Here is a 14,109-nt window from a genome sequence, read left to right on the forward strand (position 1 = left end):
GCACTCCCCGGGAAATTCTATCCCTTCTTTATATACTTTTGGTAAAATTTCGATCCACTAACGAATGAGTAATTCGCGGGCAGACATACATACATACAAACATACATACATACAGACGTCAGGTACTTATATATATAGATATAGTGAGGAAAAAGTGTAGAACCGGTGAAATATCTCGAAAACAAAACATTTTAGAAAAAAAAGTTTCATACATAAGTTTTATACATAAGGGCTTCAACAAATGCATCAAACGGTGGTACTTATTTGACCTTGAGCGTAAGTACACACACGCACGCACGCACGCACGCACGCACGCACGCACGCACGCACGCACGCACGCACGCACGCACGCACGCACGCACGCACGCACGCACGCACGCACGCACGCACGCACGCACGCACGCACGCACGCACGCACGCACGCACGCACTAGATTGAGGGCCACATATATTGAGTCGAAAAGCTTATATCTTTACACGTCAAATCTGGACCTTCCAGGGCTTATAGCGCGGAAACGGCTCATCAAGTTGTACCCATTGAAACATTTGTTCAAAATGACGAGAACTACAAAATATCCAAAAATTAGCCAAATCCGCAGAAAGACATTTTCCCATAAGAATGGTGCGGGGTGTTTTCTATTGTTCATATTATATCTCAGTGCTAAAGGAAGTATTTAATAAGAATTATTCGCCAGTGATGAAATAATAATTTGGTATAGTTAAACGGCCTGACTGGCAAGTTTTATTAGTATATCACAACGACGTTTCGACCACTAATTTGGGTCCTTTTCAAGTTATTTTAACAATGCTAGAATACGAGAATGAAAGAATATATAAGAAAATTAAAAAACAACATTACTCGTTGAACGGATTTACGATAATAACGATAAATAGGACTTACATGGATCATTGTGCGTCAATTATATAAAATTCGTGGCGGGTCGGAAAAATACGACGGTCTCATGTGAAGGCCGAAAAACTAATGATACATTATCGCATAATACAGTAAACATAGAAGGACAACTTAAAGTAATACATTATCGCAAAATACAGTAAACATAGAAGGAGAATTTAAAGTGAAGAAATTATTCGATCATAGACCAATGGCAGGTTTTCAATGTCTTTCTGTGAGTTGATTGCCCCTTTATGTTTTTTAATAAATAGCATTTCAGAAATTTCACGTTTTTTTAAATTTTGTTCTTTGTGTAAGATTGTAACATCCTGCCATTTGAAATTATGGTCGCAATCTGTTCTATGTTTACTGACGACCGAATGTTGGTTGGGGGGTTTTTTGATGTCTGCGCGATGCTCTTTTATACGCGTTTCTAAATGTCGCTTCGTTTGTCCGATATAGCATGCATTGCAATCAGAACAATCGAGTTTATAGACGACATTAGTGCATCTCCCGATCTCCAATCTATCCTTCCCTTTCCTGATTAGTGTATCCATTTTCTTAGGGACCGTATACAAAGTGTGACCGTATTCTAGCATTGTTAAAATAACTTGAAAAGGACCCAAATTAGTGGTCGAAACGTCGTTGTGATATACTAATAAAACTTGCCAGTCAGGCCGTTTAACTATACCAAATTATTATTTCATCACTGGCGAATAATTCTTATTAAATATTTGATACACCTGGCCTAGTAATGGTGTTCCTACGGAAGGAAGGTTTTTATACGAAGATTACCAGATTATACGGATTAGACAAGGCTATGCTGCTGAAATCTTGGATCAACGTGCAACATAAACTGCGTTCGACGAAGCAACAACTAAAGTTTTTACTCCACTGCCGACGTTGGGGCCTATTTCCTCCACACATTCTAAATTTTCGATACAATATTAAACTGCGCCACACGCGTTTAAATCGAACATTGGACAATTACAAACACCGTTGCCAATGTTTGTTTTTGAACCTAGAGATTAAGGACATTAACTACACGATTGCTTATTTACGATCTGAGGGGCAAAGGATTGAGGACGCGTTATACGTTTCTCTACCGGCATGTACAGTAAATGATTTTTTCTTATATAACAGAAACAAGATATCTCACTTCGATAACTTGACCAGATGCAAATTAATGAAAAAATTCAATAACTTAGAAATTAAACATAACAAACAAGTTGAGACCTTCCATAATATTGACACGAATAAATGGATCGTTAACATTAGCAACAGACAGATCCCCGAAGACATTTTAAAGATGCTAAGTCTTGGTAGCAGGTTCGGACTACCTGTCAATCAATACAATAGGAATGACCGATCAAAAATTGTCTTAGATGTTCTCAAAAACTTCGAACAAAATAAGCACATGATCGATGACGACAAAGTTAACGAGGTGCGCTGTCTTGTTTCAAATTCTCTCCATGATTTCATGAAAACAAACAATAGATCTAATTCTGTAGATAGATACATCTTATCGCGGTTTTCGTTATGCAAAAAATATCTCACTAACAACCCTGACATTCTGGTTACGAATGCTGACAAAGGTCAGACCACTGTCATCCTGGATAGACAAGACTATATTATGCAAATGAAGACCTTGCTTAACGATCAGTCTACATACAGAAAATTAAACAGAAACCCGTTGAATAAAATCTCCTCGCAATTAAACTGTTTAGTGAAATCATGGAAGAACAACGGTATTATTGACGCGAGGGCTTACAATTATCTGAACTGCACAAACGGTAACCTCCCCCGCTGCTATGGACTTCCGAAGATCCACAAGGAGGGCTACCCGTTACGCATAATTGTATCCGCTGTTGGAAGCCCTCTTTATAATATTGCCTCATATCTGCACAACATTCTGAATAAAGCAGTTGTGAAGCCGTCTTCCCATGTTAAAGATAGTTGGTCGTTCGTGGAGAGCATGAAGCAACACAGCATCCCTCCTGACCACGTCCTGGTCTCTCTCGATGTCGTTGCGCTGTTCACGAACATACCCATAGAACTTGTTCTGACTGGAATCGAAAAAAGATGGGATGCGATATCGGGAGAGACCCGGATGAATCTGGACCAATTTCTACACGCTATCAGAATGATTCTTAACTCCACTAGTTTTTCTTTTGACGGTGAGTTCTACGAACAGATCTTCGGTAGTCCAATGGGTTCCCCCCTCTCGCCTATTTTAGCCGATATCGTTATGGACGATTTAGAGACTTGCTGCCTTCAATCCTTTGATTTTCATATCGAGATTTTTCTCCGTTATGTCGATGACATTTTTATGTGCATTCCGCATTCGAAACTTAATGAGGTTGTCCGTACGTTTAACAACTATCATCCGCGTCTCAAATTCACGTATGAACTCGAGAAGAACAACACCTTGAATTTTTTAAACACGTCTGTTTTTAGACACGGCAACTGTTTGTTCACCAACTGGTATCGAAAACCAACGTTCTCTGGCAGGTATATTAATTTTTTCTCCAGTCATCCTTTGAAATACAAGATTAACACGGTCATTAATTTAGTTGACCAGGCCATACTATTGTCGGATAAACAGTTTCACGATGAGAACATCAAGTTAGTGAAAACCATATTGTCTAATAACTGTTTTCCGGACCTTTTGGTGAACAAACACATTCAAAGAAGAATTTCAGAAATTAACAAACGATCGAATAATGAGGATAACGCTAACAACGAGGACAGTGCATCTACTCTTGATCTGAAAAATTATGTTCCCATCCCCTACGTAAAAACTTTTAGTGAGGGATTACGCCGTACGTTCAAAAATTACGGTTTGAACACTTTGTATACGGTCCCTAAGAAAATGGATACACTAATCAGGAAAGGGAAGGATAGATTGGAGATCGGGAGATGCACTAATGTCGTCTATAAACTCGATTGTTCTGATTGCAATGCATGCTATATCGGACAAACGAAGCGACATTTAGAAACGCGTATAAAAGAGCATCGCGCAGACATAAAAAAACCCCCCAACCAACATTCGGTCGTCAGTAAACATAGAACAGATTGCGACCATAATTTCAAATGGCAGGATGTTACAATCTTACACAAAGAACAAAATTTAAAAAAACGTGAAATTTCTGAAATGCTATTTATTAAAAAACATAAAGGGGCAATCAACTCACAGAAAGACACTGAAAACCTGCCATTGGTCTATGATCGAATAATTTCTTCACTTTAAGTTCTCCTTCTATGTTTACTGTATTTTGCGATAATGTATTACTTTAAGTTGTCCTTCTATGTTTACTGTATTATGCGATAATGTATCATTAGTTTTTCGGCCTTCACATGAGACCGTCGTATTTTTCCGACCCGCCACGAATTTTATATAATTGACGCACAATGATCCATGTAAGTCCTATTTATCGTTATTATCGTAAATCCGTTCAACGAGTAATGTTGTTTTTTAATTTTCTTATATATTCTTTCATTCTCGTATTCTAGCATTGTTAAAATAACTTGAAAAGGACCCAAATTAGTGGTCGAAACGTCGTTGTGATATACTAATAAAACTTGCCAGTCAGGCCGTTTAACTATACCAAATTACTAAAGGAAGTAATTGTTAAACTCAGTGGTATATAAAAGAGAGATAGGCACAGTTGAGATCACACTTGATAATACTTTATTAATTAACGACTTTATAAGCGTGACGTCGTGACAACTGTTTCAACGTATATATGGACGAACGCGAGCTAGAGAGCGGAAGAAGAACAGTCGCGGAAGAGGAAGCTCACATAGCGCGCCGCACAGAAAAAAAACGAAACTAAAAATACACTAGATATATCCGCGCGCCTTAAACTATGAACTAAACCTATATCGTTTCTTACTAGTTGTTGCTAGATTACCAACACCCCTCCTCAACAACAATTTTAGACTTCGCTTAGCGTTACATTATCAAGACCTATTTCTTTTGACAAAGTTCTCAACTTAACAGCTTGCAACGGCTTTGTTAACATATCTGCTATCATATGTTCTGTATCGCAATAACAATAGTTTAATACAGATGTTTCTCTTAAATGTTTAACATAATGATACTTAGTATCTATGTGCTTAGTTCGCTTACTAAACTTATGATTAGTAGTCAACTTAATACAGGATTGATTATCCTCATAAATCGTGGTGGCTCCACATTGCGCATGTCCAAGGTCTTCAAATAAGCTTCTAAGCCATATAGCTTCTTGACATGCTTCTGCTAACGCTACATATTCCACCTCTGTGGACGAAAGTGCTACACATGATTGCTTTCTGCATGCCCAACTAATGGCGCCACCATTAAATAGGAAGATATACCCACTATTTGATTTTCTATCAGAAACGTTTTGCCCCCAGTCAGCATCCGCGTAACCTATTAATTCGCATTCTTTTTGACTATAATTCCCAAGCTTTAGTTTATAATCTATTGTTCCTTTAAGAAAACGCAACACTCTTTTAGCTTCTGTCCAATCTATCTGTCTTGGATTTTGTAACTTTCTACTTAAAATAGCGACACTTGTAGTAATATCTGGACGAGTAAATACGGATACATACATTAACGCTCCTATTAATCTTTGATAACATAAATTATTTTTCAGATAAGGCCCTTCATTCTTAATTTTTTCATAACCTACGTCTAATGGTATTTTTGAAACTTTACTATTCTCTAAATTAAACGTACGCAATAGTTTTCTGATATATGTAGATTGGTTCATATAAAAACATCCTTCAGTGTCCCTTTCGATCTGTACTCCTAAGTAATAGCTCACTTCGCCAAGATCGGTTACATTAAATGCTTCGTTGAGTACATATTCCATATATGATATAAACTCTTGGTCATCACCTGCAATCAAAAGATCATCAACATATGCAGTTAGATAAGTAAGCTTACCACTTGATATTTTTGTATATAGACACGGGTCTGTTTTGCTCCGTTTAAATCCCATTTTCTGTAGAATAGCGTCCAGAGTCTCGTTCCAACTTTTTGCTGCTTGTTTTAGGCCGTATATTCCTTTTTTCAGCTTGCAGACCATGCCATTATCATCTTCATAACCCTGTGGCTGCCGCATGTAAATATCTTCATCTAAATCAGCATTCAAGAAGGCATTCTTTATATCGTAATGTTTGACGATCATATTCTTCTTTCCTGCTACTGCAAGCAATGCCCTGATGGTGTTCTGCTTTACAACTGGTGCAAATACTTCATTGTAATCTATTCCACGTCGCTGTGTAAAGCCCTGTGCCACAAGTCGAGCTTTATATCTTTGTATGTTTCCATTGGCATCTCTTTTGATTTTGTAGATCCATCTACATCCGATCGTTTTCGAGCCTTCTGGTAATTCTACAAGTTCCCATGTATTATTCGTTTGAAGTGAACGAATTTCTTCATCCATGGCTGCTGTCCATTTGCTGCTGTCTGGTCCTGATTCAGCTTCTTCGTACGTTTCTGGTTCTGAAATATTAATTTCGGATATCTTTCCGGCAAATTCAAAACGTTCTGGTGGCACACCTTTGTTCGTTTGTTCGGATCTTCTTAAGTTTGTGCTGCATTTGTCCACTTCTTTATTCTTCACGTCGCAGATCTGGGGCTTTTTTCATTAATCTTTATTTTCTTCTCTTTCTATATCTTTAGTGTTTCCACTAATTTGATAATTCTCTTCATTCGTTTGATATTCGTCCAAAAACTTTACATCTCTGCTAATTTTAATTTTATCAGTCTTCTTATCCAGAAATCTGTAGGCTTTAGTATCTTCTGAATATCCAACGAACAATAGTTCTTCAGCTTTTTCATCCAGCTTACAACGATGTTGCTCCGGTATTTGAATATATGCTCTTGATCCGAAAACATGAATATTTTCCAAGTTTGGTTTTCTTGAATACCATCTTCCGTATGGCGTATCTCCTGTTGCATTGGTAGGGAGTCTCTTTTGTAAATAATTGGCTGTAACAACGGCTTCTCCCCAATATTTATTAGGTAAGTCTGCATCTAATAACATACAACGTGCCATTTCCATTAAGTATCTATTTTTCCGCTCAGCCACGCCGTTCTGTTGAGGTGAATACGCTGTAGTGTACTGGCTTTCAATTCCTTTAGCTTTAAGAAACTCTTTCAATTCTTTATTAGTGTATTCCCCTCCTCTGTCAGATCTTATTACTTTAGGCCTTTTATTATATTTATTTTCCATAAGCGTTACAAATTGTTTTAGCTTTATGCATACTTCTGATTTATGCTTTAACAGATGTACTTGTGTATATCTACTATAATCGTCTATGATGGTAAGCACGTACCTGTTGTTACTCGGTGTGGCCGTTTGCATAGGCCCACACACGTCCGTATGAACCAGTTCGAGAATTGATTTTGTTTTACTTCCAGACATCTTTGGGAATGAAGTTCGTGACATTTTTCCTTTGATGCAACATTCGCATACAGAACGCAATCCGCAATCTACAATCTCGATTCCTGTTGCTAACTCCTTAGTTGTAAGATCCTTAATAGCATTGATATCTCGGTGTCATAACTTTCTGTGCCAGATATGTTGGCAATCCTTGTGATGCTGCTGACTCGTCATTAATGCTGTCTGTGTGGTCCTTAGTCTATACAAATTGTACGTCAAATCTGCTATTGCCATAACATTATTGCCTTTAGTTATCCTGCAACCATTCTTCTCAAAACTTACTTCAAAACCTTTATCGACAAGTTTACTAACCGATAAGAGGCTACTATCAAGATTAGGTACATACATTACATCTGTTACTGTTACATATATGCTTTTATTTTTTGCTTTATTTTCGACAACACATACCAATTTACCTGTTCCGATGCCACAGACTTTGGTTAGCTCTCCGTTGGCTGTTTTAATATTCTCATCTCTCGACTCGAAAGAGGTAAAGAAACTTCTATCGTTGGTCATGTGGCTTGTCGCTCCTGAATCGATGTACCATACCTTATTCGATCCTTGTATGCTCTTCACGTGAAAACATGTTTCCTCCTTGTCATCGTTGTCCATCGTTACGTGGTTCACTTTTTCTTGCTTTGCTTTCCAGGATTTATACTTCTTGCAATCTTTCTTCATGTGACCCGTCTTCTTACAGAAAAAACAGCTTAAGTTTCCTTGTTTTTTATTGTTTTGATTTTTCTTAAATTTTTGTGTCTTTAAAGCTTTATCACTCGTTTCTTTTGATGCTTCACAGGTGTTTTTTCTCCTCAAATATTCGTCTATCAGTTTTCCTTTCACAAAGGAAACGGTTAATTCGGCTTCTGACCTACTTTCTAATGCCGTTATTAGGTTATTATATGATTCCGGAAGACTGCATAATAACATCGCTACAATCATTTCGTCTTTTAACCTCTCTCCTAATGCTGCTAATTTATCTATCATTTCTTGCATGTAATGAATATGCTCTTCCATGTTACCGGTTTCTGTTAATTTCTGGCTACATATACGTTTTAGGAAAAATACCTTATTGGTTAGTGATGATTTTTGATGATACTTCTTCAGATTCTCCAATGCTTCCTTCGCCGAGCTTGCTTCTCTGATGTGCGTCAATTGGTTATCTTCAACGAAAAGGCCGATTGTGGCTTTAGCTTTACCGTCGTTTATGCGCCACACTGCATCAGGCTCTGCCGGTCGTTCGTTATTCACTACATCCCATAGATTCTCTTTCATTAACAATAACTGTACTCTGTATTGCCAGACTTGATAGTTTTCATTATTTAGTTTTGCGATCTTTACATATACGTGTCCGCCATGATGTGCTGCTGTTCTCTCTTTTACTTTTACGATATCGGTAACCTTGTAATTTGCGTAACCTCTATAATCTGCGTAGCCTCTGTAACTTGAGCAGTCTGGGCCCATAATCTGTTAAACTCAGTGGTATATAAAAGAGAGATAGGCTCAGTTGAGATCACACTTGATAATACTTTATTAATTAACGACTTTATAAGCGTGACGTCGTGACAACTGTTTCAACGTATATATGGACGAACGCGAGCTAGAGAGCGGAAGAAGAACAGTCGCGGAAGAGGAAGCTCACATAGCGCGCCGCACAGAAAAAGAACGAAACTAAAAATACACTAGATATATCCGCGCGCCTTAAACTATGAACTAAACCTATATCGTTTCTTACTAGTTGTTGCTAGATTACCAACAGTAATTTACTGATATCTATGTATAGACAATGTAGACGGGGATGGGTGCAGGGGATGCCGGTTTTCAACTTCCCACGCTAACCAAGGTCCACCTCTACCCCCGCCTACGTGTACTGTTTATACACGCATATCAGTAAATTACTTTCTGCTTGCACTGACATTAGCACTGACATAAACTGTTATATTTTTCAGTTACATTTGTTCATAATTTTTTAACAAACAACGAGCGACGACTAAAACTTTTTGAAGGTTACTCAGGAGGATGACCTTGACAACATATCAAGGTCAAGGTCATTGGGGCTAGATCCGTTATTGTGCACTTTTACCAAAATTGTTATATACAAAAGTTTAATAACTTTGAGATGATCATTACATAGTGTATACATTTTTTTAATAAGTAGAAACGTTTAAAAAATTTTAGGTCAATTTAATTAAAAAAAAATTTCTATTGCTTCCTTATAGAAGAAGCTTTGTTTTTGTAAAAAAAAGTTTTTTTTTAGTTGCTTTTGCCAATGTGTTCAGAATGCTCTAAAACGTCGAAAAATCACTATTTTAAAAAATGTCGGTATGTGTGTATGTATGTGTGTATGTGTGTATGTGTGTATGTATGTGCCAAATTTACCGAAATTTCTATAACTCCAGAACTAATCAACCAAATCTTAACGAATTTTATGAAATAGGGGTAGAAAAAAAACTGAAGAATATAATAAAATTAATAAAAATTGCTAATAATCAAGGGGTTCTTTTTTAATAAAATTTTGAATTTGCAGAAGTGTTAGTTTATGCTTTACTTTCCGCAAATTTGGAGATTTCGATCTATTTTTAATTTTATTATATTTTTCAGTCTTTTCTACCCCTATTTCATATATAATTTTTTAAGTTTTGGTTGATTAGACTCAGCTTTATACGCGATCAAAGGTCCCTAATTTTTAGAAAAATGTCTGTAATAACTTTAACTTCTGTAAATTTTAAGATATCGGTCTATTTTTTATTTTGTTATATTTTTCAGTCTTCTCTATTTCTATTTTATGTAATTCTTTAAAGCCGGTATTCATAGTCGGGTCTTATATTCAAAATTGTCTTAAGTATAGTCTTAAGGCGTCATTAGCCAATCAGAGGGCTGTATTAGCATCTTATAACGTCACTTCCTTTATGAGGAAGCCAAGTGCAAATTTCTAATTTGCACCATTTTTTTAACTTGTTTTATAAATCGTTTTCATGAATGTCAGTAAAATTCTAATTAAACGTTAACTAACATTTGTAAAGATGACTCTATATGATAGATAATTGTAATAGTGATTTGATATATTTTCTTTGAATTGAAAAATCAATCATTGGTGTGTAATAAAATTTCTTCTTTGGCAACTAAATAAATTTCACAGCGCGATTCATGATTTCGACCGTTTTGTGTACTATCTAACATATACTGTATCCTTAGTCTCATTTATGCCTTCAAGTTTTTTAGCTACATTATTAGTATTGATAGAGTATGTATATGAAAAATTTAATCCAAATTACTAAATTATTTTACTTATTTAAAAAAAATTACTTAATCAAAATTAAAATGTAATTTTGGCGTTCACGTTTAATTATCACTAATATTACTAGATAAAAGAAATAATGAATAGAATTTAACAATGGGATGCATTTTCATATGCAATTATGCACGTATATATGATATACCCGGTATATGTGGTATACAGCATTATATGCATATTCAAAAACTGTTTATGTTTATACTGCAAAGAACAATGAAGGCTTACGTGGTCAATATTGGTAGTGGTGTATTTATGGTATTGCTGGAAGGTTTCGCTTTGGTAATGATAGGTTTTTCTACCGTTACAGATTCGAATAATTATAATTAAAAAACAATAAATATATAATATCATTATAATAGCATTAATGAAAATAATATAATTATGCAAAAATAATATAAAAAAACGGTTGAAATAATTTAAATTTATAATTTAAATTAGATTTTAATGTTATGTTATAATTATGTTTTTTAGATGACGAGTTTGACGTTGTCTTACCTCACTATGATATATTCAGTACGTTAAGAGCAAAACAGACAGCAAGTCCTAGTAGTATATAGATATAATAATCGAAAATTGTATTATGAATATGAAGACTGTATTAGTAATTATGAAATAATTCATTAATGCAGAATAAAATACGTTTATCACAAACGTTAGTATCCCGTTAGCAACATATTAGAATAATTACCATAATATTTTATACTTTTATGCCATAAACTTCGATCGATAAGTTTGTCATCCCTTTTTTTATGAGGCATATGGCATCGATATCTAAATACTACCTTTTCATTCGTACACTATAATTTTATAATGATGGCAAAATGAATATATAAGCACAATTTGACGGAGGGAAAGTCGAAATATATAATTATTTAGGGAAGGATAGTTAAAAGTTATCACGCAAAGCGTGACTAACCCGAAAGAATTTTACTAAACTTCACTGGAAACTATCACAACACTGTAAAACAGATCCTTTTATTTTTAATTATTTTTTGAAATAATTTAAATCTTCAAAAAATATATTTTTCATGAACATTTTCGATCATATCGTTGTTCAATTCAATTCAATTTATCTTATTTGATAACCTAAAATTATTTGCAAACTATTTTTTGTATTTCGGAAATGTTTATAGAACCAAAGGTATACTTAGCGTAAAAGGATATGCATTATAATGTTCTCGCCTTTTTTTTATTGTATTATCTTTTTCTACAAATTAATTTAAACAACCCGGGAAAAATGATTATATATAATTATATATAAATATATATGATTATATATAATGCAATTATATATATTAATTTTGTCTCTATATGATCATGTATAATTATATATAATCTAGGTGAATAACTCTAGGTGCTTTTTATATATAATTTACATATAAATTATAAAAACTTATATGTATAATCATGTCAAATTGTATATGAAACATTATATATATTTAAATATATTTTAATTGCCTGTATAATTATATATAATCATGTATAATTATATATTATATCATATATAGGGGAGACCGAGGCGAAGTCGTCACTATTTTTTCGGTGCCGATTTTTCACTACAAAACAAATAATTTTAGTAAAATGTGGTATACCGTTGTAAAGAGTGAACCCTTGGCTACAAAATTTATCAGATCAGGGCATTTTTTGTTTAACGTCGCTTTGTTCAACTGGTATAAAGTAAAAACGACAAAAGTGCAAAAATTGAAATGTTAAAATTGCCGGGACGGAGTCGTCACACCCCTGGGGCGAAGTCGTCACTCCATTCTCGGACTGGATTTCAAAAAAAATTTTATAATTTTAATCATAAAAAATGATAGGATACATTTTATTGATTATTTTTTTATATAAAAAAATGGGAACATTAATTAAAAACACGGAAAGTTAGCGGAAAATAATTACATCAAGAAAAGCGCACATACTTATGTGCCCTACGCTCGCACGAAATGCACTGTTTCTCGTCAGCTATGTTCTCTGTCACCTCTGAGCACACGCAGTACATAATATCCAAGTCCTCATCGGAATCCGACCACTGAGAAATACAATGACGCATTTGCAACGAAAAATAGAGTGAAACCACTGGGATAAAGTCATCACAGTAACGAGTGTGGTTTGGTGGCGATTTCGACCCGGACACAGATTTTAAGTTTGATTGCTCATGAAATATTAGAAATCACCAAAATAAAAAACTTCACTGGATTTGCGTTCAGCATGCATATTACTCTTCAGAATCACTTATCTCGGGATTCGGAGAGAAAATAATATTTAAAATATTAGAAATTTTTGATGCGCAAAAAATTTTACTTTTGACCTCCGAAAACACGTATGCCTTAATAAAAATCAGAACATGGCATATAATCTCACTAAACTCCGTTGGTTACATGAGCACCATAAGTAGCGTTTACAATATTAATGGCGAGTTTACACAACATACAGATTTTGAGATAATTGTAGTGACAACTCCGCCCCGCTAACGATTCCGCGTCGGTTTCCCCTAAGTATGGAAATTTTGCTTTTATATATAAATTATCAAGAGACACGGTAGTGTCTCGCGCCAAGTACACGCGGAGCGAGACCGACCGTGACTCTTTTACGCGACGCGACGGCCGCCCCAGTAAAACAGGAACGTGGAATCCACGTTTCTTTCATGTGGACCAGCGACGTAGAATTCACGTAGACAATCGAGTGGATCATCCGCTTAAAAACGGTAGTCGGATCCACGTGGATGAGATCATCGATTCGACGTGGAATTTACGTGAAAGTTTCACGTCCCTTATACAGAAAAAGTACTAAAAATACACAGTAATAAATTACTGGATTACTGGTGCTTATTATTGTTAGTATTGAATTACTCACTCAAAAAAAACCTCTTAATACTAGAGGACACTGATTTCCGATATTTACCCGGCATAAAAAAAAAATTATTTTTATTGAAATTTTATTACTAATTTATAACTAAATTTGAATTTGTTTCTTAAGATGCAGTCTATGATTATAAATATTTTCTCGTATTTGAAAAACTCAGAAAAACACACTTACCTTGGTGGGATTCGAACTCGGGACCTCTGGATCGTGAGCTAACTGCCTTACGTGGTAGACTACTTCTTAATTAGATGTAAGTGTTATATATAGTCTACATATGTCGTAACCAGCGCAAATATATAATTTTTCAAAAATCATCTTAAGAAACAAATTTAGTTTAAAAAAAGTAATAAAATTTTTAATTGGATATATGATATTATTTCTTAATGTCGGGTGAATATCCGAAACCAGTGCCGGCTCATTATGAAATTTTGTGTTCGTAAATATATTTATGAAAAAAGTATATTTATAAAGTTAAAACATTCTTATCAAATCCTTACAAGGGCCTCATTAGATAAATATCCTTTAACCTTTAACCATATAGTTGCAAAACATATAGTTGATGGATCAGCTTGATTAATTATAAATTATTCATTAAAACGTTCCATTTAGCTATATTAATTGCGATTG

The 14,109-nt window shown here is 34.9% G+C and overlaps 2 protein-coding genes across 3 annotated transcripts in view; both read left to right on the forward strand.

Moving 5' to 3' along the window:
* LOC143908724 (uncharacterized) overlaps positions 1-14,109 on the forward strand; it is a 243,088-nt gene that overhangs the window by 162,741 nt on the left and 66,238 nt on the right. The gene's annotated exons all lie outside the window — the stretch shown is intronic.
* Positions 1,483-4,518, forward strand: LOC143908731 (uncharacterized). Its single transcript, XM_077426494.1, has 2 exons — positions 1,483-4,311; positions 4,405-4,518. The coding sequence occupies exon 1, from the start codon at positions 1,646-1,648 to the stop codon at positions 4,139-4,141; it is 2,496 nt and encodes an 831-aa protein (XP_077282620.1). The 5' UTR covers positions 1,483-1,645; the 3' UTR covers positions 4,142-4,311; positions 4,405-4,518.

Source organism: Temnothorax americanus, unplaced genomic scaffold, assembly GCF_048541705.1.
Source record: "Temnothorax americanus isolate GAGA-0224 unplaced genomic scaffold, ASM4854170v1 Scaffold113, whole genome shotgun sequence".
NCBI classification, from domain to species: Eukaryota; Metazoa; Arthropoda; class Insecta; order Hymenoptera; family Formicidae; genus Temnothorax; species Temnothorax americanus.

What these genes read in the sequence shown, in the direction of transcription:
- LOC143908731 (XM_077426494.1), top strand. Translation starts at nt 1,646, where the DNA reads ATGGTGTTCCTACGGAAGGAAGGTTTTTATACGAAGATTACCAGATTA.